The sequence below is a fragment of the Dreissena polymorpha genome, chromosome 6 (assembly GCF_020536995.1).
Source record: "Dreissena polymorpha isolate Duluth1 chromosome 6, UMN_Dpol_1.0, whole genome shotgun sequence".
Taxonomy (NCBI): domain Eukaryota; kingdom Metazoa; phylum Mollusca; class Bivalvia; order Myida; family Dreissenidae; genus Dreissena; species Dreissena polymorpha.
Genome location: NC_068360.1, coordinates 82,792,059 through 82,818,866, shown reverse-complemented (window position 1 = coordinate 82,818,866; position 26,808 = coordinate 82,792,059). Strand labels below are relative to the sequence as shown.

The 26,808-nt window shown below is 34.9% G+C and overlaps 3 protein-coding genes and 1 long non-coding RNA gene across 13 annotated transcripts in view; 2 read left to right on the top strand and 2 right to left on the bottom strand.

Moving 5' to 3' along the window:
• Positions 1-12,366, bottom strand: part of LOC127833457 (NF-kappa-B-activating protein-like) — a 52,660-nt gene extending 40,294 nt beyond the window's left edge. For 2 of the 9 annotated variants that reach the window (XM_052358723.1, XM_052358729.1), the window contains exons 1-6: positions 12,241-12,360; positions 11,563-11,634; positions 11,043-11,170; positions 10,046-10,302; positions 9,272-9,359; positions 594-1,269 (exon numbers count right to left, since the gene is read on the bottom strand). In XM_052358723.1, coding sequence (XP_052214683.1) covers positions 594-1,222 — 629 coding nt within the window. In that variant the 5' untranslated portion in view covers positions 1,223-1,269; positions 9,272-9,359; positions 10,046-10,302; ... (1 more) ...; positions 11,563-11,634; positions 12,241-12,360. Of the gene's footprint in view, positions 1-593; positions 1,270-1,878; positions 2,067-9,271; positions 9,360-10,045; positions 10,303-11,042; positions 11,171-11,562; positions 11,635-12,240 lie in introns of those variants that run through there. The other 7 variants (XM_052358730.1, XM_052358731.1, XM_052358724.1 and 4 more) reach the window with 7 other exon arrangements.
• On the top strand, positions 9,232-9,812 carry LOC127833465 (uncharacterized). Its single transcript, XR_008027427.1, has 2 exons — positions 9,232-9,377; positions 9,632-9,812. It is a non-coding gene; the product is annotated as an uncharacterized LOC127833465 (long non-coding RNA).
• Positions 12,367-13,156: 790 nt separating the features above from the next.
• LOC127833460 (uncharacterized) lies at positions 13,157-17,306 on the top strand. 2 transcript variants are annotated; one of them, XM_052358733.1, is made up of 5 exons: positions 13,158-14,129; positions 14,446-14,598; positions 15,033-15,151; positions 15,442-15,517; positions 16,041-17,306. In XM_052358733.1, exons 1-5 carry the CDS (start codon positions 13,967-13,969, stop codon positions 16,547-16,549), a joined length of 1,020 nt encoding a protein of 339 aa, XP_052214693.1. In that variant the 5' UTR covers positions 13,158-13,966; the 3' UTR covers positions 16,550-17,306. The 2 variants fall into 2 exon arrangements, with proteins under 2 accessions (XP_052214694.1, XP_052214693.1); XM_052358734.1 differs by lacking the exons at positions 15,033-15,151; positions 15,442-15,517 and having other exon boundaries at positions 13,157-14,129.
• Positions 17,307-21,714: 4,408 nt separating this feature from the next.
• The window catches only part of LOC127833459 (uncharacterized), a 36,990-nt gene continuing 31,896 nt past the window's right edge, over positions 21,715-26,808 (bottom strand). Inside the window, exon 6 of the mRNA XM_052358732.1 lies at positions 21,715-24,552. The gene's annotated coding sequence lies outside the window, so the exon portion shown is untranslated. The remainder of the gene's footprint in view (positions 24,553-26,808) is intronic.

The window sequence follows — 26,808 nt, the reverse complement described above, 5'->3', positions numbered from 1 at the left end:
AATAGAAGCAAAGTGATAATGGCTATGTGCAAACAGCATTAAACCAGAACAGCCTGCAGGTAACTCGCACAGCCTGCGAGTAACTCACAGTCTGTTCAGGCTATGTACTGTTTGCTGCTCATCAGTGTCCAAGGGTTGGAAATAAAACCTTTAAACATTGAACCAAGTAAAAATGTCTTTAATAAAATTTTAATTTGTAAGGGACGACAAACACCTCAAAATACGTATCTAGTTGGTAAAGTTGGTTACTATACTTTTAACTAATTGACTTTGACACAGCCAGCATATTTATTGGGATCCCATTTTTTATTGACAGGACCCCTGAAAATTATTATCTCGAGTCCTAGGGACCCCTAAAATTTGACATGAATGTGAAACCCTGAGTCTCTTGTCAATATTAATCAATTTTAGGCCGAAATGTAATCCTTGATTGACTTTTGCAGACTAAATAATACCAGCAACAAATTAATACTATGATATATATCTTTAAACTAAACATGGACTATCAAAAAATAAAATTAAATTCATTATCATCCTTGATGATGAAAATAATGATAGCCATATGCTAATATATTTTTTCATATTTTGTTTACCTTTCAAAAACTTCATACTGCAACTCTCTGTCTTTATGTCTCCCACTATACCCATTTTCATTATTATTTCTCCACACCTGATCTTCATTTGACTCACGACCTTTCTGTATTGGTGACCTTGTCCTGTCATTCCAAGCTGGTGACCTATTTCTTTGAACAGGTGACCTATCTCTTTGAACAGGCGACCTATTTCTTTGAACAGGCGACCTATTTCTTTGAACAGGCAACCTATTTCTTTGAACAGGCGACCTATTTCTTTGAACAGGTGACCTTGTTCTTTGCACAGGTGACCTATTTCTGGCTATAGGTGATCTACTCCTTGACCTTGAATAAGATCTATCTCTGCTTTTAGTGTTTCTGCCCATGAGTTTTGAGTCTCTTTCACAAGATCCAGAAAAATCTCTTCTACGACGAATTGGTGACCTTGACTTTGATCTACTATCTGAAGAAGTACTGTCTCTGAATCTTTTACCACTGTTTGATGTGTTCTTTCCATTTTTGTCTGGTGACCTCAAATATGACCTTGAACGTTTCCTTTTTGGTGACCTCTGGTTAGAATCATCAGAAGAGGATTGAGAGTATTTCCTGGATCGATAGCTCGATGAACCATCACTGTCTGAGCAGGCCATGTTTTCTTTCTATCCGCTGCACCTTTTCGTGTCACTTTGGCCAAAACCTTCAATCAAAATGTATCACATATATTGGTTGTTATCATTTATTTATACAATGACATAAGATAATGTATAGATTTTGTACTGAAATCATATTTTATTACATATTTCATGCCTTTTTAGATCTAGCAGTAGCATTTGTTATTGAAGATGTTGTAGCCTTTTCACTTTAATTTATCTATATTTTGGAACAGGCTCGAATGAAGTTTTGATTAATGCTCCTATGCACCAATGAAGGCCTTTATTAGACATTCACAGTTTTTATAATAATGGTTGTCAATATATGTATTGTTATGGAATGTATGGCCTAAACAAGTGTAAAGGTACAACTATCATGTGTATTATACAAACTGAGGTTTAAATACACTTGTATACTCTGTAAATTCAGTGATTGTGTATAACAAACAAATTGCAGGCATAGAAATACAAGTTGATCTTTCACTATTATTTTCGTCTGATTTTCAGAAAATAGTTTGTGCAAATTGCATCAATCTAAATTAAGAGTTTGTATTAGTTTTGTGGCTTGTGCTGTTTCGCATCACACTCGAGATTAACCATGACTCAAACAGGATCCACAACTAAAAAAAAAATTAAATGTCAAAACTTTGTTTCACCAGTTCACGTTTTGATTCATGATTGTTTATCTTATTTTCAATTCAAAGTGCGAAGTCATAAAATCATGTGCACTCAGACCAAACAGAGGGCCGCGATATACTCATACAAATTTCTTCCACAGTCTTGCAATTATGTTTGTGTTTATTGATATACTTTGTTTAAATGCATACGTTTTACAAGTTCCTAAATTTTATTTTACGGTGTTATGTTTACCTCGACACCGTTTGATGTTGTACACTCTACCCTACAGTACTACATTCGGTTACAATGTATCTGAAGTTTCGGAGTTGGTTCAGTTGGGGCGGTAGAGACATTTCTTTAAATTCTGATGTATAAAATAGAAATAAATTGATTATGTAATATTGGTCAGCGTAATTATATGTTTCATGTACCAGTGATTATGCCCCTTGTCTTGTATGTGTCCATTTTCATCTCTTGGGGGATTCAGTCCCGTGTCCGGTGTGCGTCCAGCCGTGTGCGTCCAGCCATGTACCGTGATATCATACATGTTTTGTCAAGTTAGAATGAGAGATATACAAGACTTTTATTAGTCAATACTAAACCCAGTTAAAGTGTTGGGCAAACTGCTGACCGTGCTTTCCTTTCCTCACATGCTCTATAAAGACACACTTCAATGTGTTTAAGTCTACTTGTACTATTTTCATTCTATCAAACTGGTCAGTTTCTGATTATTTGTACTTGCATTTATAAGTTATTTGTCTGAATTGCGAATGAATCAAACTTATGGCGTGTTGTTATTATGTTTGTAGGTTTCAGTTTATGATATATACATAAACTTTTCCTTGGTAATGATTACTGGTGGGAAGTACCCCGGTACTCATGGCGTTGTTCTCGTGAGAATGTGTTTGCATTTGTCTGCATGTGGCACTCCGGATCTAGGGTATTCATCAACACCCATGCAATTTGTTTTCCAGTTACTCATAATATATCAATTGTAATATTTAATAACGGAATTAAAACAGTTACATTTATCCACATCACATCAAATACAGTCAAATGCTTGATCTTCACACTTTTGTAATTTGTGGCTCGCAAAAAAATAAAGTTTGATAAAGTATTTGTTTGTTTTAAAGAATGAGCAGAACATGGTTTCTTACAAAAGAGATTCTCCTATCACGATTGCGAAATGTATTCAACATTTCGATTCTGATTGAAAATTGCCGTACAGTTCAGTCCGTGGCGCGTTATAACTCTTGCTAAGTGTAGTTATTTACTGGAATTTCGTTAACATTCAGTCTATATCATGGTGGGTCGAGATATTACAACTCTGCAATTAATCAACACGTAACAAAGAAGTGTGTGTTTTACTTAAACAATTTCAACGACGATGAAGCTAAACATGCGATGTATTTTTAAAGTAATTTAATTGGAGTTTGGAGAAAAAACATATCATATTACGGATAAGAAATTTTATAGTTATAATATAATTTGACTTCTCAACTATATCAGTTCGGCTAATATTCAAAGTACTCTTAGCAATTGTTATTGTTGTTCACGATATCGCTCTATCAAAGACCCCGCTAAAATAATTTACAAATAATTATACGGATCCTACATTTCAAATTTTGCGACAAAATAGTATGCGACCGTCATTTTCCAAACGGTTTTATACCGGTCCGATTAGCCGCGGTGGGTTCAGGGTGTCACTTGCATGAGGTGCGCCCTTATTATCACGTGCCATTTGTTTAGTCCATTGTTAACGGATGAGCTCGACCGAATGACCGTCCATGATAGTCTGATGCACATTTCCAATTAGTCTTATTCATTTACAAACATTGCCACACTGAAGTCAATCTTAACCTTAATCGGCACTAATAAGATAATCGTCTAAACTTATTGGAAGTAATTAAAGGGGCCTTTTCACAGATTTTGGCATGTTTTAAAGTTTGTCATTAAATGCTTTATATTGATTAATCTATGGATATAAAAAGCTCCAGTAAAAAATCCAGAATAAATTTTTAAAAAATTAAAAAAGGTAAACCTCAGCAGGGCTCAAACCTTTGATCCCTGGAGTCCTGGAGTAAAAAGTCTTCAACTTAAACCACTCGGCCATCTTTTCGGATACAATTACTGATGTATGTTATACTTTAAATAAGCAATCCTCGTAGTTTTACAAAATATAACGACAACAGAACTTTTCAAATTATTAATTCGTTTCGCGTTGCAACGCTTTGTAATTTTCGGGTTTTTAAATCGTCAAAAGATGCATATAATGGCTATTTTAAAGCATGGTAAATGTTCGGTATTACTGTTTCCTCACACATAGCATAACTAAAACAACAAATTGCGAATCTGAAACAACTTTTTTCAATTTTGTCGATTTACCCAAACGTGAAAAGGCCCCTTTAATAAGCAAAGTTTGTATTGTATATTTTGCATTACAAACTATGCCTTAAGTTTTGTCATAAAGTAATGGGTCAATGAAGTAAACACTTTAACATTGTTGCAATGAATTGTAGATAGGCCCTACAAGTAAACCAGGTATGTGTTAATACACATACCTGAGTAAACCTAGTTAAATAACAAACAAACACATAACATAAATAAGTTTGTATTTCTGTGCAGAAACTATTTTAATAAGATGTTGATCACACATAGTTATATTTTACCTTCATTGTTACCCTTCCTCGTCGAATAACATTTGATTTACAGCACCAACACGAGTACATCCGACGTTAAGCATGCCAGTGAGGCACTCGACATGGGAATGGGCACCACTTGAAATTACTCCAGAGATCACATATCACAGCATAGCACGAGTGAAAATGAGGCAACACGTGACAGTGCAGCATACAAGCACGAGAATGAACGCCGACGGCGAGATATCGACGGATTTTGGTTAGGATCCTTCATCCGTGCACGACGACATCACGCGGCTATCTAAACGGACGGATCAAGGATACTCAGACTGTCGATGATTATGACGCTGATGATGAGAACCTTACATTCAATAGCACAGATATGGATTATCAGGAACCGGCATATAATGAAAAGAAGTACTAACCTATATAAACCACTATTGATGTGCACGTGCTTTATAAATTGGCGCGTTAACGTGTCTGTTGATTTACCTTACGTATTAAGACAACTATCAAAAATAAGGAATATAATATAATATATATTTCTCATTGAGTGACGCCAGTATAACCATATTCAATGTGTTTACAAATGAAAGCAACCGAGACGCCGTTTGTTACTTACCATTGATCGATCCGCGTATTGTGCCAAGGTAACTACTCGAGATGTCAATTCTATTCCGATGATATACATACTCAAAGGGACGCCGACGAGACTGGAAACACCCCCGGACACCCGATATGCTGTGAGAAGTTGGATGTGCTAGGAGAAGTTGCCGATATATTTCGATGAATTTCGGTAGGGTAAGTAAATCGAGTTGTATAATTGTTTAAAGGCAATTTTGAATTAAAATATATGTTGGTGTATGCAAAGGAGGAATTACCATGTATGTTAGAAAACTCCTGGTTATTAATATTCAGGATTTATTGAAATATGGCTAATTAAAGTCGACGATGCAGGGATTTGTCCCATATTTAGCACTTTTTTTACAAATTTCTTTAGAGGTATGCCAGTGAAAAAGTTTTTGCACCGACAATTATATTAATGTCCCCGAGTAACATATCCGCCATGGTTTCTTAAAAAAAAAATCGTATTGGTGGAAAAAAATCGACTTTAAATTCAACATGTTGATGAAAAAATGATATGATATGGTGCTGTGTACAAAGATGTCGAGATATGACATGATTGCAGTTCATTTATAAACTTAAAAGCTCACTATTACAGCTGATTTATGCCCACTCTGATGCATTGTAGATCATTATCATTGAACTTTGAGGTTTTATAATTATATCCGTATATTAAGTTAATTTCAAGCTTATTTGTATCTTTTTTTATTGTTTGAAAATCATTGTAAATGTAAAGCAATTGATTCATACAGGTAAAAATATACGTCCGGTAGGCAATCTTAACATTTATAATAATATTTTCTGCCTATAGTTCAAATTATGGGTAGACTTTCATAAATGTGAACTAAATTTGGATCTATTATACATGACTTCAAGTTGACAGCTTTGCAAACATCTCCGCCAATGCACGCGTGCAAATGTTGGTATCTTTTCGTTCTTTTTGGTAATTATATATGCAAAATGTAAACATTTATTTTCAAAACCCAATCCGCGCCTCCTCTTTATGTGTATGTGCATAGATAACATTTTTCATCTGATGAAGCCCCAAGCCTGGATGGAATATATTCAGCAAGATTCCAACTTCTCACAGCATATCGGGTTTCCGTGGGTGGGAAAGCCGTTCTATGTCAACTAACGAAGTTCCCTGTGCCTTTTGAAGTAAATACGTGCGTCCTGTACCAAGATATAATTGAGTCGCGTTCTGAGAAAAAACTGGGCATAATGCATCATGTGCTTAAAGTGTCGTCCCATATTAGCCTGTGCAGTCCGCACAGGCTAATCATGGACGGCACTTTCCGCCTAAACTTGATTTTCGGTAAGGAGGGACTTCCTTGAAACTAAAAATACTATAAAAGCGGAAAGTGCCTGATCAGCCTGTGATCTTTCCGATGAGATCTCGTCCATCACATCAGTTGAACAAAAGTTGGAAAGATAATTAATCAAGTACACAGTATAAAGTTAGCACATTTATTCGTGTAGGTGTGTCAATGTCACAAAACACAACGTTATCATAATCACAAATTAATTATGTGACATAAATATCGTTATTTATGAAGTTACTTGGTAATAGATACATTTCACATTGTAATAAAAGCATAATATCAAAATATCTTTGTCATTGAATGTACATATTTGTATATATGACAGCTCATAAAGATCGATTGTCCATATTTATTAATAAATATTTATCGTTAGATACAAGTAATTTCGCAAAATACCAAGATAAAAACACTGCATATACTTACATATGAGTCCCGCTCTGTGAAAAGGGGGGTTTAATGCATGTGCATAAAGTTTCATACGAGATTAGCATGTGCAGTCCGCACAGGCTAATCAGGGACAACTTTCTGCTTAAACTCGATTTTTGCTAAGAAGAGTCTTTCTTAAAACGAAACATATAATAAAAGCGGAAAGTGTTGTCCCTGATTGGCCTGCGTGAAGTGCACATGCTAATCTGGTATGACACTTTACGCTCATGCATTAAATCCCATTTTATCAGAGCGCGACTCATATATAAAGTTATTATGGTGATTTATTAAATACATGTTATTTAAAAACAAGAAACCGTCAGAGACGGGTGATGCTCCCCAAAGGTTTTTTGTCACAATACTGCACTATTTATTCAGATAAATGGAAGCGTTTTGAGGGCACAGTAGTTGGGGGGGGACAATAATTTTTTTATAGACAATTTCAACGGGCCATAACTCTGTGAAAAATCATCCGACCAAAACCCGCTGATAATATGCACATCTCCTCTTGAACGTGAGGCTTCCCATAAAGTTTCATTGAATTCGGTTCATTAGTTTCTGAGAAATAGCCCGGACAAGAATTGCACTGTATGTACAGTTAATGGAAAATTTCAAAGGGCCATAACTCTGTGAAAAATCATCCGACCAGAACCCACTGATAATATGCACATCTCCTCTTAGTAGTGAAGCTTCCCATAAAGTTTCATTGAATTCCGGTCATTAGTTTCTGAGAAATAGCCCGGACAAAAATTGTGCACGGACGGACAGACGGACGAAGCGGCGACTATATGCTCACCTCAAAATAAATTTTGGGGAAGCATAAAAATGGTTAATCACATTTCACAATACCAATTGTAACAAGAGCACCGCCTTGCGGGTGCAGACCGCTCATCTATTTTCTTTTTAAAGGTGAAGGGACTCTCATTTTCAATCACAAAGGAGGGAGGAGTGGAGTGAAGAGGGGTGTATAGTGTGGGGTTGTGGACATTTATTACATTATCTTCCAAAAAAGTGAAAAAAAAAAAAAAAAAAAAATCGGGGGGGGGTATAGTGTGAGGGTGTGGTGATAATTTGTGAGATGATCTTAAAAAAAAAAACAAACAAAAAAAAAAATCAAAAAAAAATATTTGGGGGGGGGGGGTGGGGTGGGGGTATAGTGTGAGGGTTGTGGACATTTATTACATTATCTACCAAAAAAGTGAAAAAAAAAAAAAAAAAAAAAAAATTAGGGGGGGGGGGGAGGGGGGGAGGGCACGGGGGATGGTTTGGGTGAAGTCTATTGTGGTATGTCAGGTAAGAGTAGTTTCATCAAAGTATCAATCAAATCTAATCATAAATAAAGAAGTTATGGCAATTTTAGCAAAATTTAATAATTTGACCTTGAGAGTCAAGGTCATTCAAAGGTCAAAGTAAAATTCAAGTTGCCAGGTACAGTAACCTCATGATAGCATGTAAGTATTTGAAGTTTGAAAGCAATAGCCTTGATACTTCGAGTGGATCGAAACACAAAATTTAACCATATATTAAAAGTTACTAAGTCAAAAAAGGGCCATAATTCCGTAACAATGACAACCAGAGTTATGCAACTTGTCCTTTTACTGTACCCTTATGATAGTTTGTGAGTGTTCCAAGTATGAAAGCAATATCTATGATACTTTAGGGGTAAAGTGACCAAAACATAAATCTTAATCAAATTTTCAATTTTCTAAGTATAAAAAGGGCACATAATTCTGTCAAAATGCCAGTCAGAGTTACATTACTTTGCCTGCACAGTCCCCTTATGATAGTTAGTAAGTGTTGCAAGTATGAAAGCAATAGCTTTGATGCTTAAGGAATAAAATGGACCTAAACACAAAACTTAACCAAAATTGTCAATTTTCTAAGTATAAAAAGGGCACATAATTCTGTCAAAATGCATGCCAGAGTTATCTAACTTTGCCTGCCCAGTCCCCTCATGATAGTAAGTAAGTGTACCAAGTTTGAATGCAATAGCATTGATACTTACTGAGAAAAGTGGAACTAAACGCAAAACTTAACCAAAATTTTCAATTTTTTAAGTATAAAAAGGGCACATAATTCTGTCAAAATGCACGCCAGAGTTATCTAACTTTGCCTGCCTAGTCCCCTCATGATAGTAAGTAAGTGTACCAAGTTTGAATGCAATAGCATTGATACTTTCTGAGAAAAGTGGACCTAAACGCAAAACTTAACCGGACGCCGACGCCGACGCCAACGCTAACGCCGACGCCGACGCCAAGGTGATGACAATAGCTCATAATTTTTTTTCAAAAAATAGATGAGCTAAAAATCAATTGAATATTTTTTTTTTTAGTTATTACAAAAAAGTTATTTTTTTTTACATGGACTTGTAGAAAATAAATTAACGAGTATACATAAGCTAAATTAACATATTGGATTACCTATGTTATTTTACGAGTCATATTCATTCATATATCATCATTATAGGAAATCCGCGAAACAGTGCATGTGAGGCCCAGTCAGATAAGCCTGTAAGAAAAAAAAGATGTGAGTTCCATGAAAATTAATGATTCATGAATCAACAATCCATCTTAACATAAATGATACAATTCATTCTCAAGAATTTTTTATATGAAACTATTAGTTCCAACAGACCCTCGTCTGATGTGCAGTATACACAATACATGCTCTTTAAAGACTAAACAGAAACCACATCTCTTTATGTTACAATGTTAACCTTTATTTCATCACTTGTCTTACAAATACAAATTTTATTAACATAAAATGTATTTCATTTTCAGGTAGTGTTCCACTTCATTGTTCCCTACCTGTAGAGTTGTTGGAGAAAACCCTGTATTGTTATGTTACAAATATAACTAAATAAAGGAGTAGAATTTATGTTCACTTTGTTATAATATAAAGGAAGCATGTAATCATCGTACGCATTGCATAAATGAATACATGTGTATTGTAAAAAGTGTGTCCTTAATGAAAAACATCCACAAAAGAACGGCAGAAATTGTTCATATCCACACTTTTACAAAGATGTTGACCACACTTGACCGAAATGCAGCAGCTCATAGACAAGAAATCATTAACTTATTAAGTTATTATGTATCATTAGCAGAAACATTATGACCATCTTTCATCAACAAAGAGTCAAATATTGAATATTAACACATGTCGCCGAACATAGACAGACCACAATGACTCACCTATAGCACTTTGTGCACATGTTAGCATAAAACAGCAACTACATAAATAAGTTAATGATGTGTTGTCCATATAAGCTGCATTTTGGTCCTGTTGTGGACTTTGCACAACGTCATCCACTTTCTGTGCCTCAGTAAGTTGTTCAGGAAGTGGCACCTGCTAATCTATGCATATGTTGTGCAGGCGCATTCATGCAGCCACTGCTTGACAGCACTCATCGAGTCTCATGAATAAACAACCGCCACTTTTATGTAGACACCTGTTAATAGAGAATATCAATCAATATTAACTCGTGATTTAATTACAATATCCAATTAATATCAATACTAATGATTATTATGCATTTTATTTAATTGATGAACATTTTCAGATATTAATTTAATTTAGGACTAAAATGGGTAAAGAAATAAATTCATAAAACAAAATTTGCAATAATCTACGGCATCCATTTTTATCAACACATGCACATGCATATGAAAGCAACTTTAAAATCTGATTCAAATGTTTTTTTAACTACATGTGTCTCCTTCACTGATGCCCCCATGTCACGTTGAGATACACAAACAAGTCCATCAGTCATTAAAAGACAAATTTCTTCAGTACAAACAATTTGTGTATATATGCTCAAAACTTGAAAACAAATAACAAAACAAATTTCATTACACATTTGTGTACAGCTGCAATTCATTAACACATTAAGGTCATTCAGCAGTTGCTGTAATGCAAAATCCATCCACAGATGAACAGACAGACACTGAGGACAAACAGGTGCAATGCTTAAGGCTTCCCACGGTGTACGTTTACTACATTGTTATGATGTAGATGTGACGATTACAATTATGCTCTAAAGAGTATTAAAGGCATAAAGCATCACACTTTTTATCCAATATTTTGTGGGGAGATTTATTTTGTGCTTATTAAATGGTGTCTTATGTTGATTAACTGAATGTGTTTAACTGTTTTGAACTAAATAAACATACATGTAGTAAGTTTACATACTTAAATCTACTCTTTGGCAGTCCAAAAGCCCTCTCAACCACAATACACTTGACTGGGCATTGTTGTACCTATTGTGTATAGCCGGAGTCCCCCAGTAGGTGTCCCGTGTGGTTTTCTTCCAGAAAAGTCTAATAACAAATTTATAATAAGCTAAGTTTAAGTTGGAACAATCATTGGTTAAACGGATTATGAAGGTAGCTATAGGATGCTCTCAAGCTTAACGCAATCTTAAATTCATTTAAATTATAAATTAAACATTGATATGCATATTTTATGTGTTGATACAGTGTGTACACACATACAGAAATATAATTGAATCTTTTATGTTTTTTAAAGAAATTAAAAGTAAAATTATGTATGCACATTAAACACATTATATTTTAGTAATGTGCAATGCATTAATGTAAAAAAATATAATATTTGCATCATCATAACAGTAGTATTCCACTTTTTCCTAACCAATATTAGCCATAGTCCCTCTAATGGTATATCCATAATAGCACATTATTTATTGTCATACCTTCAAACCACGGACAAAGACAGAGGCGTCGTGTGTGTTGACCCAAGCCATTTTGACAATATCTCCATGAACCTGCAAAAAAACTATACTTTAATATGTGAAATGTGTTTCACTAACTTTGTTGAATGATTGGGGCATCTATTTAATTCACATGTTTTCTGATTTAACACTATTAGTTAAGCCACTTCTGACTGACAAGTGACATTGTACAGTGTGATACAGGGTCATTAAAATAACATTGCGATTGGGCAAGAGCGTAACTCAATCAGAATATAACTTTGCTACCTTGCATCTCACCGTGCAGTGTGAGATTTATGTTGCTCAGCTACTGTATGTATTACTGTACAATTCATAAATCTAATTTTGACAGAACATTGATAATATTGGGATTGCAAAGTTTATGACTTATAATCGCTGGGGCAGATATTGCAGACATTATACAGTGCATTATTTATTATTCATTAGATAGAAAAAAACTTCAAACTTAATACGCAAAAGGTATATCAGTATATTGCGTCGACAACTAACTTGTATTGCAGCGTCCGAAATGTGAACTATCTGAATTCTAGTTCACTCGTTTACATTCAATATTTAATGACAAATGAACTGTTTTACTTCAAAAGAAACCATAAAACATTTGTTTTGATAAAAATTGAACAAAGATGACTAAATACTTACCTATTTAACGAATTAATTATCCTATCATCACAATTTTCATTTCGCTGTTGATGTTTAACCTAATTATGGCGTCGTTGTCGCCTTAAACTGGTTCCCCGTTGAATATAACCGTTGACTATAATATATGTGGCTGGGAACGAGACTTTGACCCTTTCGGCGCTGACGTCGTTAACGAGAAATAACGTTGCAAAGTCGTGACAACTTTTTCGCGCAATTTTCACACGTTTTTACTGCGATAAATATCTTATTTCTTTTATTTATTTTCCGAAACAATCTATGAATTACCCAATCAGTGATTATGTTACGGTTTTTATACGAAAACATTAGTATAGTTTAACCATAGCTGATTTATAACCCATCGTACACTACGGCACCGTGTGACTGCATCAATTAATGGATAAACTTCCTGCTTACAAAAAGGTTAGTTTTTCTTTCTTTTTTGTTGTTTTTCCGTCAAATAATGTGAAATTAGTCGGTAAAGGATGTATCCCATATAAATTTAACCACGTCTAGTGTTTATTACCTCTGTTAAAATTAGTTTGGCTCTCGATTCATGAGTATATGCGATAATTGGAATTTTCACCCGGAAGTTGTCAAAAATGTCGTTTGGTTTTGATACAATGATAGTTTATGTTATGTGAAGTTTTCATAAGAATGATGAGCCAAACTAGTGAAATGTATTCCCAAGAATCTACAATTCCATACGAATTGTCACAGACTGATGACGTATTTTTTAATGAACTTGCACAAGTTTATGAGTTATACCACATTGGCCATGAATCTTTTGCAAAATCAAATGATAACTTGACAGTTTTCCAATCCAATTTTGTACAGGTTGAAACTTGTGATGTAGATTTGGGAAATCATGCAAGTATTTCATTTGAAGATGTTGAGATCATTTTGATGATTATGATGGTGATACATGTGATCAGGTTGATTGCTTACTTTATGATGACCACATTAATTGTGGCGAATCCGAGTCTGACCAAATACAAATGGATCACAAACAGAATGACATTAGAAAAGAAGATCAAAAAGAAGCAGAAATTATTTCAAATTTCACGCGTGAAACATGCCAGTGTAGTGTCTTTTATGGAAGTAAACCATGTTCAACAATAGTTGGTGTTGATAATCTGCTAGAAAATAGGACCCAATGCCAGGAACTGTCTTCAAGAAAAAAAGAACTTGTAGTTAAATCCCAACTTTGTACCCAAAGAAAAAATAGTACTTTTACATCTGAAAACAAAAAAATCTAAAAAGTTGCGAACGAGACCGTCTCAGAAATATTTTTTCCATGGTCAGCAAATTTGTAAGAAAACTTTCTGTTTTGCATTTGCAATTTCTCAGTCAACTTTGAAAAGAATGAGTAAGTCTTATGACATGTATGGCCTGAGTGTCAATGAACATGGTAATTGCAAAACAACACCTGCCCATGCACTTTCATTCGACGATACTACAAGAATAAAAAAATTCATTGAAGAATATGCAAATAAAAATGCATTACCTTTGCCCGGACGACTGCCTAATTGTCCAAAGCAGACAGTTTTGCTTCTTCCATGTGACAAAAATGTAACTGACATTTATGACTTATACATGAAGAGTGCAAAGGAAGCAAACTATAGAGTTGTGTCTTTAAAAACATTTAGAAACAAATGGAATTCATTATGCACCCACATTGCAGTAGCTACACCAGCGACAGATTTGTGTGTAAAAATGTCAAAAATTCATGGGCAAATTAAAAACCAATGCTCATCTGTCAGATGAAGAAAGGCACAATGTACTAAGTGACTATACATGTCATGTTCAAAAGGCCAACCGGCAACGCCAACTTTTCAAGGACCCGGTTCTTTGTAGTAAAGCTGTGTGCAGTACTACAGATGTCACTGAAGGTCTTGAAAAATGAGGATTTTTTAATAAACAAATTTTATTTCCATTATAAGTTCATAAATTGTTAATTAACTATTCAAAAATATGTTATACAAATAAGGTACCTCATATGAGGTACATTTGTGCTTTGTCCTGGAAGATGAACCGCAGCATTTTATGCATTTTGCCATGAACATGCAAGTTTAAATGTTGAACATTCATTTATATGGTGCATCTAGCTGTACATGTTGGTAAACAATTATAAAAATATGTATATATAATAAAAAATGTCTAAATAAATTGATTCACTTAATACAATTTGGTTCATTTTGTTAACAGGTGCAGAACCATGTTCACTAGATGCCACACTTCACTACTCATGGGATTTTGCCCAGTGTGTACACTACCCTCATCACGCCATGCAAGTGGGGCCAATCTACTTTGCGACACCAAGAAAGTGCCATGTGTTTGGGATGTGCGCTGAAGGAACAGGTATGTTATTGTAATTATCAGTTTTATATATCTTCACAATATGTAATAATAACTAATTGTAACTACATTGCACTACTATAAGAAAAACATTTGTTAATATACTGCATTATTTAGTTGTTGTTTTTATGCCCCCGAAGGTGGGCATATAGTGATCACACTGTCCGTCTGTCTGTCTGTCTGAAATTCTGTCACACTTTGCGTTTAGGTTTCGAAAAAGTGCAAAAACACTTTGCGTTTAGGTTTAGAAAAATGTGGAAAAAGGAGGCATATGTCATCCTTTGCTGACAAGCCTTGTGTATATTGTAATTAAACAATACAAGTGTTTTGCACAAACATTAAGTGAAAATCTTGTATGCATGGCGTATTAAAATATAGTCTTTTTTATAGTTTTTATTTGTAAAAATTATTTTTATGTACATAAAACAATATTACAGGAATACAGAGATTCTATATGATTGACGAGTCAGAAATGCCTGGGAAAGGTGGCGATTGTGTCACAAGTTTGGTGCACCACTATTTTTCTCACTTTGGCGCTGGAGAAAAACACGCAGAGGTAATTTATTGCTATATATACTCTGAGATTAACAAAATAATGTTTTGTCTTTCTTTTCATTGGAAAGATTAAGTAAATTTATACATAGTTGCTTTTGTAATAATTGTTACTTTAATCTATGTTTTTGTAATTATTTTAAAATATTAAAGTAATTAAAACTATTATTTCATTTTGTTGCTGGACATTACATAATTCTGTTTCCATTAATTCATAAATGTTTTCATAGGTGTAGCAATAATCTCCATTTAAATATATATTAATTATTTTAAACAAGAAATGTTTATTTGCAGATTCACTTTGACAATGCTGTTGGGCAGAATAAAAACAACACCATTCTGGGCTATTGCATGTGGAGAGTGTTGACAGGTAATAAAACGGTCATTGTCTTACATTAAAATATAACCATTTAAAAAGTATAATAATGTGTAGTGTGTAGAGACATTTGAAAAGGTTTGTGTTTAGGTCCACTTTATTTCTAAAGTATCAAAGCTATTGCTTTCATACTTGCAGCACTAATCATCTAATAAATGACCACACCCCAACTATACCCCCCTCTTAACCCCCCCCCCCCCCAATTAAAACATTTTATGTTGTTGAAAAATCCTTTAAAAAAACAAATATTTATTTGTATTATTTCATTTTTGAAAGACTGTCCAACCATCCCACCCAAGAATCCCCCATTTCATTTTGGAAAGATTTTACTAAAATTGCCATAACTTCTTTATTTATGATCAGATTTGATTCATACTTTGATATATGATAAGAACTTTGGTCGCCTGTTTCTATCAATTACAAAATGTATAAAGCATATTGAAATGAATCTTTCGAGGTTGTAACCTGAAGAAAAAGATTATAAAATTGTTACTGTTTTTTTGGAATATCATTGCAGGTCTGCATGAGTCTGTTTTCTTGAGTATGATGCTACCGGGACATACCAAATTCACGCCAGATTGGCACTTTGGTGTGTGGAAAATAAAATGGCGCCAATCAGATGCTGAATGTATGGAGGACATTGCTTACACAGTTAAAGCATCTTCTAGGTCCGGGCATAACATTCCGCAACGCGTAAATGATCCATCTAGACCGGTGGTGTTTTTGAACTGGAAGACATTTTTAGAAAACTATTTCAAACTTTTAAAAAACATCACAAAATACTACCACTTTCGTTGCACTGCGGATGAGCCAGGGTTTCTCATTTGTCGAGAGTTCTGTGACTCGGAGGAAGTTAGATTTAATCTTCTTAAGGCAAGACCCGAGGCAGGCTGCCTTCCAACAGTTAAGTTTATCCCCCCTCTAGATCATCTGAGGCAGTGGTATCTTTACGAGAAAATTGCACCGTTCTTTATCAATGAAGTTGCCGGAGACATTGTGTGTCCCAAACCATCTATTCCAAAGTAAAAAATGTGAGAGCTTGTTATCCTATTAACAATTGTTCATTTTCTCAAATTGTTGTTCTTGCATTATACTTATGATAAACTGTTTTCTGATTAGTATTCATGACTATGACATTTACATGGTATTGTTATTTGTATGACAATTAGCTGAATATCTTATTAATAGTGTGTTTCTTTTATTGAAAGTGACATAGCAATCAATAATCAAAAATAGTTTATGGGCATATATAACCTGAACTGAGATTTATAATTAATTAACAAATCAATCATAGTGATTTCACTATAAAATATTCTGTACAGTATGATTATTACATTGTATAATATGACTGGCATGTGTTCAAAGATAACTTAAACTGTTGTAGTTTGTATTGACATCAAAATGTGTGATGTAAACATATGTGTTCATATTATGTATCTATTATATTTTACAAGTAAACGAACATATTTTGTTGTGTAAAGTTTAATCTATGGTGACGTTTACCATTGAATATTGATGTGCTTATTGCTGTAATTTTCTTTTATTTGAAAATCATGTTTTTGGACCTCTATATATGAAATGGGTTGATATTATTTTCTATCTACACTTATGGTCAATTTCATTGTTGATAACAGGTACAAATGAAATTGATAATTTACTGTTTCCATAGCAACTGTTAACTTAATTTAAAAAAATCTAATTAATTGTGTATCAATCTTTGAATAAAATACAATTGCTAAATAAACCATGTATGGCAGTATAGATGCTTAACAAAAATTCAAAATGTCAGTTTTTTTTTCATTTTAGTTTCAAGTTCGTTGCTATACAATATGTTCAATTTATGAATACACCCCTATTTTCAGAAAATGTTCATACATTGATTTTACTATAAACATGTTGGTAATGTTTAATATCTGTCCAGAAGATATTTTGTTGATGTGTTGTTATTCTGTGTCTTAAATTCTTTAAAATGACAATACATTTGAAAAAAAGAACAGTGTCTGTTTCCATGGCAACAATGAGCGTTTAATGTTTTATAATAATACAATTAATTATGTAAGTCATAGTTATTGACTGTCATCACCATACACACACAATTGAGTGATTATCAACAAAAACTGATCAGCATAAAATGAACTAATACTGGTAGAATTACAACGTCATTTCGTTGTATTGAAACGTCATTTCGTACAAAATCGCGCAAATCAGTGTTTCTGACATGCAATACAAAAAATGACATAACTTCGTCACTTTTAGGAATTCAATGCTCAAATTTCAGATTTTGATTTTTCAGATGTAGCACTTTCATAATATATGCTTAACTGAAAAAGTCATTTTTTGACAAGATGGGTCAAAATCTCGTTCCCAGCCACATATATAGAGAGTAACGATAGATAAGGGGAGGTAACCAATCTATTGTCGCCTATGGTCTCGTTGTGCTTTGATTTCCCTTGGACGTTTATTGCAGAGAATGATATAACGAATATATTTAACGTTATCAAACATAAATAGGTCCAATAGTATCGATATTTCTCCATCACAAAGATCGCTAAATCCTTTTCTCATCTCTCTTGGTTGACCAACGTCTAAAGCCCGTGCGGCCGTCATGATTACGAAGGTTTACGAACGCTAAGAGTGGTCTTACCCAGTCGTAGCTATAAGCACAAATCTTACGACATCTTAGATGCGATAAAACGGTTCGCAGTACTTACGATAAGCGTACGACAAAATCCTACGAATCTTACGTTAGATCACGCTAATGCCTCGGTCACACTGTCACGAATCAGAACTACGAACGAGCTACGAACACTTTTCGGCACAGTTCGTAACTAACCTTAGTGGACCGTGGCTCTCCGTACTTGATCCGTGATCAGTCGTAGTAGTTTTTGGATTTCCGTAGCGACCCTTGACAAGTTTTGAACATGTTCAAAAATTTGCTACGAATTTATCGACCGTAGCGTATCCGTAGCAGTCCGTACTGATCCTTACTAGTTCGTAACGACACCGTAGTCGTCCGTACCTTTTTGTAAGCTCAAAGATTTTTAAGGACTTCTACGGATTGATACGAAGAACTACGGAAAGGTACGGTAACGCTACGTATTAGCTACGATTATTCCACGGATATACTACGGAAAGCCGCGGTTCTAGTACGTTGTACTACGGATAGGCAGGAATTTGCTCGATCATGTACGATTTACTAGTTACATTTCAGCACGAAACAGTACGGACATATACGGTCCACTACAATAAATTGCTACTGAAATACATCATTGAAATTATAAAGCAACTGTACTTGCATTTGTTTAGTTCACAATCATAAACTGCCAGCAAATTGCGTTTGCGATAAATTTGTTACATTTGGATATTTATATGGCACAAAATGCAGAGGCCGTAGTCGAGCTGCTTGACGATATGCACAGAGGTGATAATGATTCAATATCGTATAACTAGTATAGCTTTGTGCTAAAGGTAACGTATTTTGAAAATATTAGAATTTGAACTTACTAGTAATACATTTTTTTGCAGGTAAGTGTCTGCCTCATATGCCTTTTAAATCTTGCTCTTTTACGTGATTTAATAAATGTTAAATTAATAGCCGACATAATAAAATACAAAATTAATCATACTTTCCTAAGCATAATCTCTATGTGTATATCAATAATTACATACTTTATCAGGTCAGAGAAGAAAAAGGAGGTGGTGGATAAGAGACTGGCTTTTAAGACGACCCGGCTCTTGGTTTTGAATGGAGGATGTAGACTCTTCCCCAGACACTGCTGATTCCATTATTTCTGTTACGCGCTGTTGCTGCCGCTTGCATGTTCTCTTTTTGAAAGTCATACTATGTATAACAATACAAGAGGCTGTGGGCGCAATGTTCGTTTATAGTTCTTTCCTACCTGTCCGTACCAGTCCGTCGCAATTCCCACTGCTTCGTAGCGGACCGCTCTAGTTCGTACTTACCCGTAGCGGATCCGTAGTTAGATCGTACTGATTCGCGTAGCATCGTACTTAATCGTACCAGACCGTAGCGGATTCGTAGTTTGATCGTACCGATTCGTGGCGCTCCGTACTTAATCGCGTCGATCAGTAGCAGTCCGTACCTTTCTTTGTTCGTTTTCCAACATGTTGATGGTAAATTCGTTGTGCTCCGTACTGAAATCGTAGCGGCCTACGAATTTTGACAATTTCGTAGTAGTTCGTAGCCGATTGAATCGTAGTTCATTCGTAGCTCTGATTCGTGACAGTGTGACCGAGGCATAAGATCTGTTGATAAAACGGCCTCCGAGTTAAAACGAATTAGACCGCTCGGCCATCCTGCCAAGTTTGTATAACGGACTCATTTTATACTTTATATAAGCAATCTTCGTAGTTTCACAAATTAAAACGACAACAACAGAACTTTCAAAATTATTCAATCGTTTCAATAATTTTCAGGTTTTTTAAATCGTCAAAAGATGCATAGATAGATGGATATATTAGAGCATGGTAAATGTTCAATTTACTTTTTCCTCACACATATCATAACTAAAACGAAAATTTGCGAATCTGAAACAACTTTTTTTCAATTTTGTCGATTTGCCAAAACGTGAAAAGGCCCTTTTAATGCATGTGCGTAAAGTGTCGCCCCATATAAGCCTGAGCAGTCTGCAAAGGCTTAGCACGGACGACATATTCCGCCTTAACACGATTGTTGCTAAGAAGAGACTGTCTGTGAACGAAAAATATCATACAAGCGAAAAGTGTCGTCCCTAATAAGCCTGTGCAAACTGCACTGGCTAATCAGGGACGACACATTAAGCACATACATTAAACCCCATTTTCACAGAGCACTGTCAAAATGTTCAAAACAGTATCAGAAGTGCAGCTATTTGTTTTCAGGGGAAAATAAGTCCAAGCGTCCTTGCTCCTCGGGTAAAAGCGGACACGCTCAAGGGATACATTGATTAATAAAGACTTAATTATCAATCAAAATATAATTTTCTACTTACCACAATAACTTTAAATATGTTCACATTGGTTTAAAACTGACCAAGCCAATGATATAATTCGTTGCAAAATAGCTATTTTTTCATTTATACCTTAATTTCAAAATGTGTTATGTTTCTTACATCAGATAGTGGTCCTAATCAAAGTTTGTTTACTTAATTCCTCTGATTTTAAAATTGACAAAGCAACAAAAATTAATATATAAGCAACATAACTTAAAAATTACTTTCTGCTCCCAAAACCAAACCCCAGGTGACGGATTCAGGGCCATATTGCATCTTTTTCCAGCAAATCGGTTCTTTGGTTGTGTCGTTATCACACCACCATATGATCTGAATACTGAGTTAATATTTTTTTTTGTGTCATTTTTGTAATATGAAGCCTACATGACAGACATTGAAATGATATGCAACGTAACGATTAAAGCAACATAAATATATCAAGGGTTTGTCACAGTAACACTGTTTCACCAGTATATCTCGATAATTCTTTGACCTAATATCATGCCTATTGTTATTGTGGTTACGCCCGATAAAGGGGATATGCCTATGAATTTTTCGGTCACCAGATTTAAGATCAATGTAAAGGTAAAAGAGCAGTTTAACAGGATGTTTGTGTCGGCACTGTTCTTTGTGAAATATTTGTCCTACACTCGTGCATATCAGTATAATGTTTACACAGCAGTAAACAAAGACGCAGATGGATTTTTAGGTCACAAGGTAAAAGGAAGGGTCTCATGACCTGTTATCCAAAAAACTGGTTACTTCATTAACTATAGAGAACCATTTCAACCAGCAATCATTGTAATTGACATGCCGATGAGTTGATTGGGCCAAAATGACGCTTATAAATCTGACAAATGGATATAGTTGCACATAGGCGGAAAGTTTGATGTCATCAGGTCAAAGCTCAATATCAGTTTAGTAAGTTTCCACACACTATCTAGTTAATTATAAGGATTATATGTATTAATATGCTGGTTGTTTTCATCTCTCATGTTCCGTACTCCAACACTTTCGTCTTTGCATCGTCATCTTCATTATCATAATGTAATTAATTATCATAATGTAATTAATAATGTTCATAATCATCATCAGCAGCAGAAGCAGAATAATAATCATCATGTATTGCATCCTATCATACAATTGCTAATAATTGTGACAAAAACAAAACAACAATGTTATAAACCGAATAAAAACGAGTTCAATGTAAACATTTTATTCTCGCAATCCAAACTAACAAGTGAATATGTACGAAGAATTTCATAGTAAAAAAATGCAATCGTTAAATGGAACCATCAATCAAATGCTGTTAAGCTTAACCCATTATGCCTAGTGTCTAGAAAAAAGGCCTTGGCAGACAGCGAAGACCCAGATGAGACGCCGCACGATGCGGCGTCTCATCAGAATTTGCGCTGTTTGCGTAAAGGAATTTCTTTTAGAAATATTCTAAATATAGAAATAAATATACAAGACATCCCTAATTTTGGAAATAAATTGATCTAATTTAGATGGATGGGAGAGTCAACTAGGCATTAATGGGTTAAAAATGCAACCGTTATTTGGCACCATCAATCAACTGCTCTTTAGTTTAATGATATTTATTACGAAAACGTACACGCCGATACCAAAACGTGCATTCGTATTTGCTAAAGATCCAGCATTTGAGACGCGTTCTGCATGCTTAATGCATGTGCGTAAAGTGTCGTCCTAGATTAGCCTGTGTTGAATACACGGGCTAATCAGGGACGACAGTTTCCGCGTTTTTATGGTATTTTTAGTTTTAAAGAGGTCCTTACCGATAATCAAGTTTAGACGGAAAGTGTCGTCCCTGATTAGCATGTGCGGACTGCACAGGCTAATCTGGGATTCCACTTAACGCACATGCATTAAGCCCAGTTTTCTCAGAACAAGGCGCATTGTTACTATGTGTCGATATATTGACGTGGTTTCCAAACAAAGAATATGACATTTGCACATGAAGCAGTTTCCTTCTTGACAGCAAAATGGTATTTGAAAGTGAATAAATCTGTACGTTCGTTTATTACTCGTTTTCCTTTTCTGAACATTTATTGTAGAGTTTTTATTTATCAAACGTTTTATTCCTTAAAAAAAACTATTAAGATCGTAATTTCTCAATAGAAACCCATTTGAGGAGTAAACACGTCACACTTCGTCCACAATAACTAACAAAACATTAAAGTGTATATATACATTAGCATAATATATATATATATAATGAAATTCGTAATAAAAAATAAAAATGTGAATTTTTGGCGACATAACAATAATAAATAGTTTAGAAACATTGAAGTGTTTTTAAATAAAGTAAAGCTGTATGAGAAATAAAAGTAAAATAAAGTAAAGCTGTATGAGAAATAAAAGTATGTATCTTCTTTTTCTTGCTAAATTTAGCAAAGTTACATTATAGTTATAATGTATCTTGGTACTGATAAAATAAACAAATCACAAGCACTATGAACACGGTTCAAATTAACAGATAGTATTACATGATGACTTCTTACACGAAACGAGGTGTGTTTTCTATAACCAAACACGTATCCTTATTGTTTGTTATTTTGCAATATATATGGGTTGATTTTTCTTTAAATGTAGATCTAGAGAATGTTCGAAACGTGTACATACATTTCTCGCTATTAACCCATTTAAGCCTAGTGGACTCTCCCATTGTTCTAAATTGGATCAATTTATTTCCAAAATGAGTGATGTCTAGTATATTTATTTTTATATGTAGAATATTTCTAACAGAAATTCCTTTAAGCAAACAGCGCAAACCTTGATGAGACGCCGCATCATGCGGTGTCTCATCTGTGTCTACGCTTTTTGCCAAGGCCTTTTTTCTAGACGCATAAATGGGTTAAACGTGAACTAAAAACAATGCATACATTGAATAGTTCATGCAAAGATGTTAAACATTGTAAAACGACACGTATTCAATAAAATCTGTTTACCATAACATTTACAAGAAAAGAAAATTCTATAGAAATATAACGATCTATGTATGCTATCCAAGTAAGAGATATTATTATTTGCACAAACCTTTCCAGACATTAACACACAACTGTTCATAGTAAAATCATGTGTTGCAACCGCATTGATTGCTTACTCCTGATGTCGAGGCTGAAGTAATCAGAAGTCGCATTGATATTCGATGTATGATTTTATTATCCAGACATTGAACGAACTGTGTATATAGCTGCTTATCTTTAAAGTTATCACCGTTTTGTTTATCGTCATCGATATCACCATTGCTACGAACAGACCAGCAAGAAACATCCCTATCTTCTCCAAACCTTCGGTTTTTACGTGTCCGGTCTAATATTCGGAATCGCTTCACTGCAACATTCTTCAGCGTCTCCAGTTCCTGTACGATGGGAATGTACTCCTCCGGTGCGATTTGCTGTATGCGTTCCTTACCATGATTATCATCGACATAAGTTAACATCGCACAGCCGAATTCAAGCCTACTCTCAATTGTCTGAGTACATGCACGCAGTGTGTCCATAAGGTCACGTAATTGAGATGGAAGCAATGAATCAAAGTAAATATTTAAATTCTTCAATGATTGAGGTGGCTGAATGACGATATATGTACGCAAATGAATTGTAAGCGTTTTCAGTTGTGTGAGCGATGATAGTGACTGGTACAACAGCTCCCCATGGTTCACCCCGTGAAGACTTCTCAGACTGAGACTCTTGATATTGAGACTATGGAGCGCCTCCCACAGACCGGGACTGTCTTCAGTAACGTCCATTTCTAATGTATTGTTGAACACCTTCATATCAACGTCTGTACCTTTATAAGATCCTTGTACACTCGATGTTATGCTACACAAGGACAGAAAACACGTAACCTCATGATCGAGTGTCAACAGAGAGCTGAGCAGACTGTGTAGACCTCGAGAGGAAATTGTAACTATGTCCAATACAATCCGTTCTATGCAGGGTAGTACTGGTAAAGAGGCTGCACTGTTTAGAACAATCCAGACCGGATGTTCTGACACAGACGAACAAGCCGAATCTGAAATAATACTGGAATCCAATACACATTCAAAAGAGCATACTTTTTATGTATGTAATAATATAACTAAATGCATTTATAAATGCAAATATTGAAATTGCCATATGATTCGTGCAGCATTAAAAAAACTGAACCATTTTTAAGATTTTGATCAGTTGATAATAAATTATACATTTTTAATAAATAATAAATTTGTTACAAGTAAAATTGAAATAATGTGAATGGTCTATGGGAGACAATCCAAACACAGTTTTACCAAATTCTTCGCAACGGTTATCTCCGTTATTTGTTTTAAGTTTACCACTGCCATCATAAGTAAAATGTGTCACTCTGTTTTCTTATTCAATGAAAGTTTTTGTTAACATGAACATAATCGAATCCTGTTTAGGTAACTTTATTTTATGCTTTCCGATGGTTTAAATATCAGTAAATTAAAACTGATATTTCACTGTTTAAAACATTAAACAGTAAACAAGAGCTGCTACCATAGGATGACTTATGCCCCCAATAAACGCTTGATAGAAGTTATGAACTTTTTCGAAACCTAAACACAGATTTCGAAACCAAAACGCGGACCCTAAGTTCAACGTCAAGGTCACAGGGTTCAAAATTTGTGTGCGTATGGAAAGGCCTTGTCCATATACACATGCATACCAGATATGAAGGTTATATCTCAAGGGACATAGAAGTTATGAGCATTTTTCGAAACCTTAACACAGATTTCGAAACCTAAACGCGGACCCTAATTTCAAGGTCAAGGTCACAGGGGTCAACATTTTTGCGCGTATGGAAAGGCCTTGTCCATTGTACACATGCATACCAAATATGAAGGTTATATCTCAAGGGACATAGAAGTAATGAGCATTTTTCGAAACCTAAACACAGATTTCGAAATCAAACGCGGACTCTAAGTTCAAGGTCAAGGTCACAGGGGTCAACATTTTTGTGTGTATGGAAAGGCCTTGTCCATATACACATGCATACCAAATATGAATGTCATATCTCAAGGGACATAGAAGTTATGAGCATTTTTCGAAACCTTAACACAGATTTCGAAACCTAAACGCGGACCCTAAGTTCAACGTCAAGGTCACTGGGGTCAAAATTTGTGTGCGTATGGAAAGGCCTTGTCCATATACACATGCATACCAAATATGAAGGTTAAATCTCAAGGGACATAGAAGTTATGAGCATTTTTCGAAACTTAAAGACAGATTTCGAAACCTAAACGCGGACCCTTAGTTCAACGTCAAGGTCACTGGGGTCAAAATTTGTGTGCGTATGGAAAGGCCTTGTCCATATACACATGCATACCAAATATGAAGGTTTTATCTCAAGGGACATAGAAGTTATGAGCATTTTTCGAAACCTAAACACAGATTTCGAAACCTAAACGCGGACCCTAATTTCAAGGTCAAGGTCACAGGGGTCAACATTTTTGCGCGTATGGAAAGGCCTTGTCCATTTTACACATGCATACCAAATATGAAGGTTATATCTCAAGGGACATAGAAGTAATGAGCATTTTTAGAAACCTAAACACATATTTCGAAACCTAAACGCGGACTCTAAGTTCAAGGTCAAGGTCACAGGGGTCAACATTTTTGTGTGTATGGAAAGGCCTTGTCCATATACACATGCATACCAAATATGAATGTCATATCTCAAGGGACATAGAAGTTATGAGCATTTTTCGAAACCTAAACACAGATTTCGAAACCTAAACGCGGACCCTAAGTTCAACGTCAAGGTCACTGGGGTCAAAATTTTTGTGCGTATGGAAAGGCCTTGTCCATATACACATACATACCAAATATGAAGGTTATATCTCAAGGGACATAAAAGTTATGAGCATTTTTCGAAACCTTAACGCAAAGTGTGACGGATAGACGGACAGACGGACGGACAGACAGATAGACGGACAGTCCGATCACTATATGCCCCTTTTCTTCGAAAGGGGGCATAAAAATAACAGTGAAAATTACCGATAATTTTCATTGTTTTACCTGAACTATTGTTAGATATCTTTGATTTCCCCATTGTGACCCCAATTAAAGACAAACTTTACAAAGAGGGACTACTCTGCATAGATGTTTATAAAAATATACTGGAGAGCTCCCATTTAAAATACATCAAATATAGTAGTGTTTATGGATATCATAGAAAAACCATATTTTCACGACTGGCTGCGCCACTCGTTAAAATGTCATTTTATATGATTAGTTGTGAATTAAAATCGATATTCCACCAAATCCA

What these genes read in the sequence shown, in the direction of transcription:
- LOC127833460 (XM_052358733.1), top strand. Translation starts at nt 13,967, where the DNA reads ATGGGCAAATTAAAAACCAATGCTCATCTGTCAGATGAAGAAAGGCAC. An exon ending in TACTACAGATGTCACTGAAG is followed by an intron (nt 14,130 to 14,445) that starts GTCTTGAAAAAT and finishes TTTTGTTAACAG; the next exon opens with GTGCAGAACCATGTTCACTA. An exon ending in GATGTGCGCTGAAGGAACAG is followed by an intron (nt 14,599 to 15,032) that starts GTATGTTATTGT and finishes ACAATATTACAG; the next exon opens with GAATACAGAGATTCTATATG.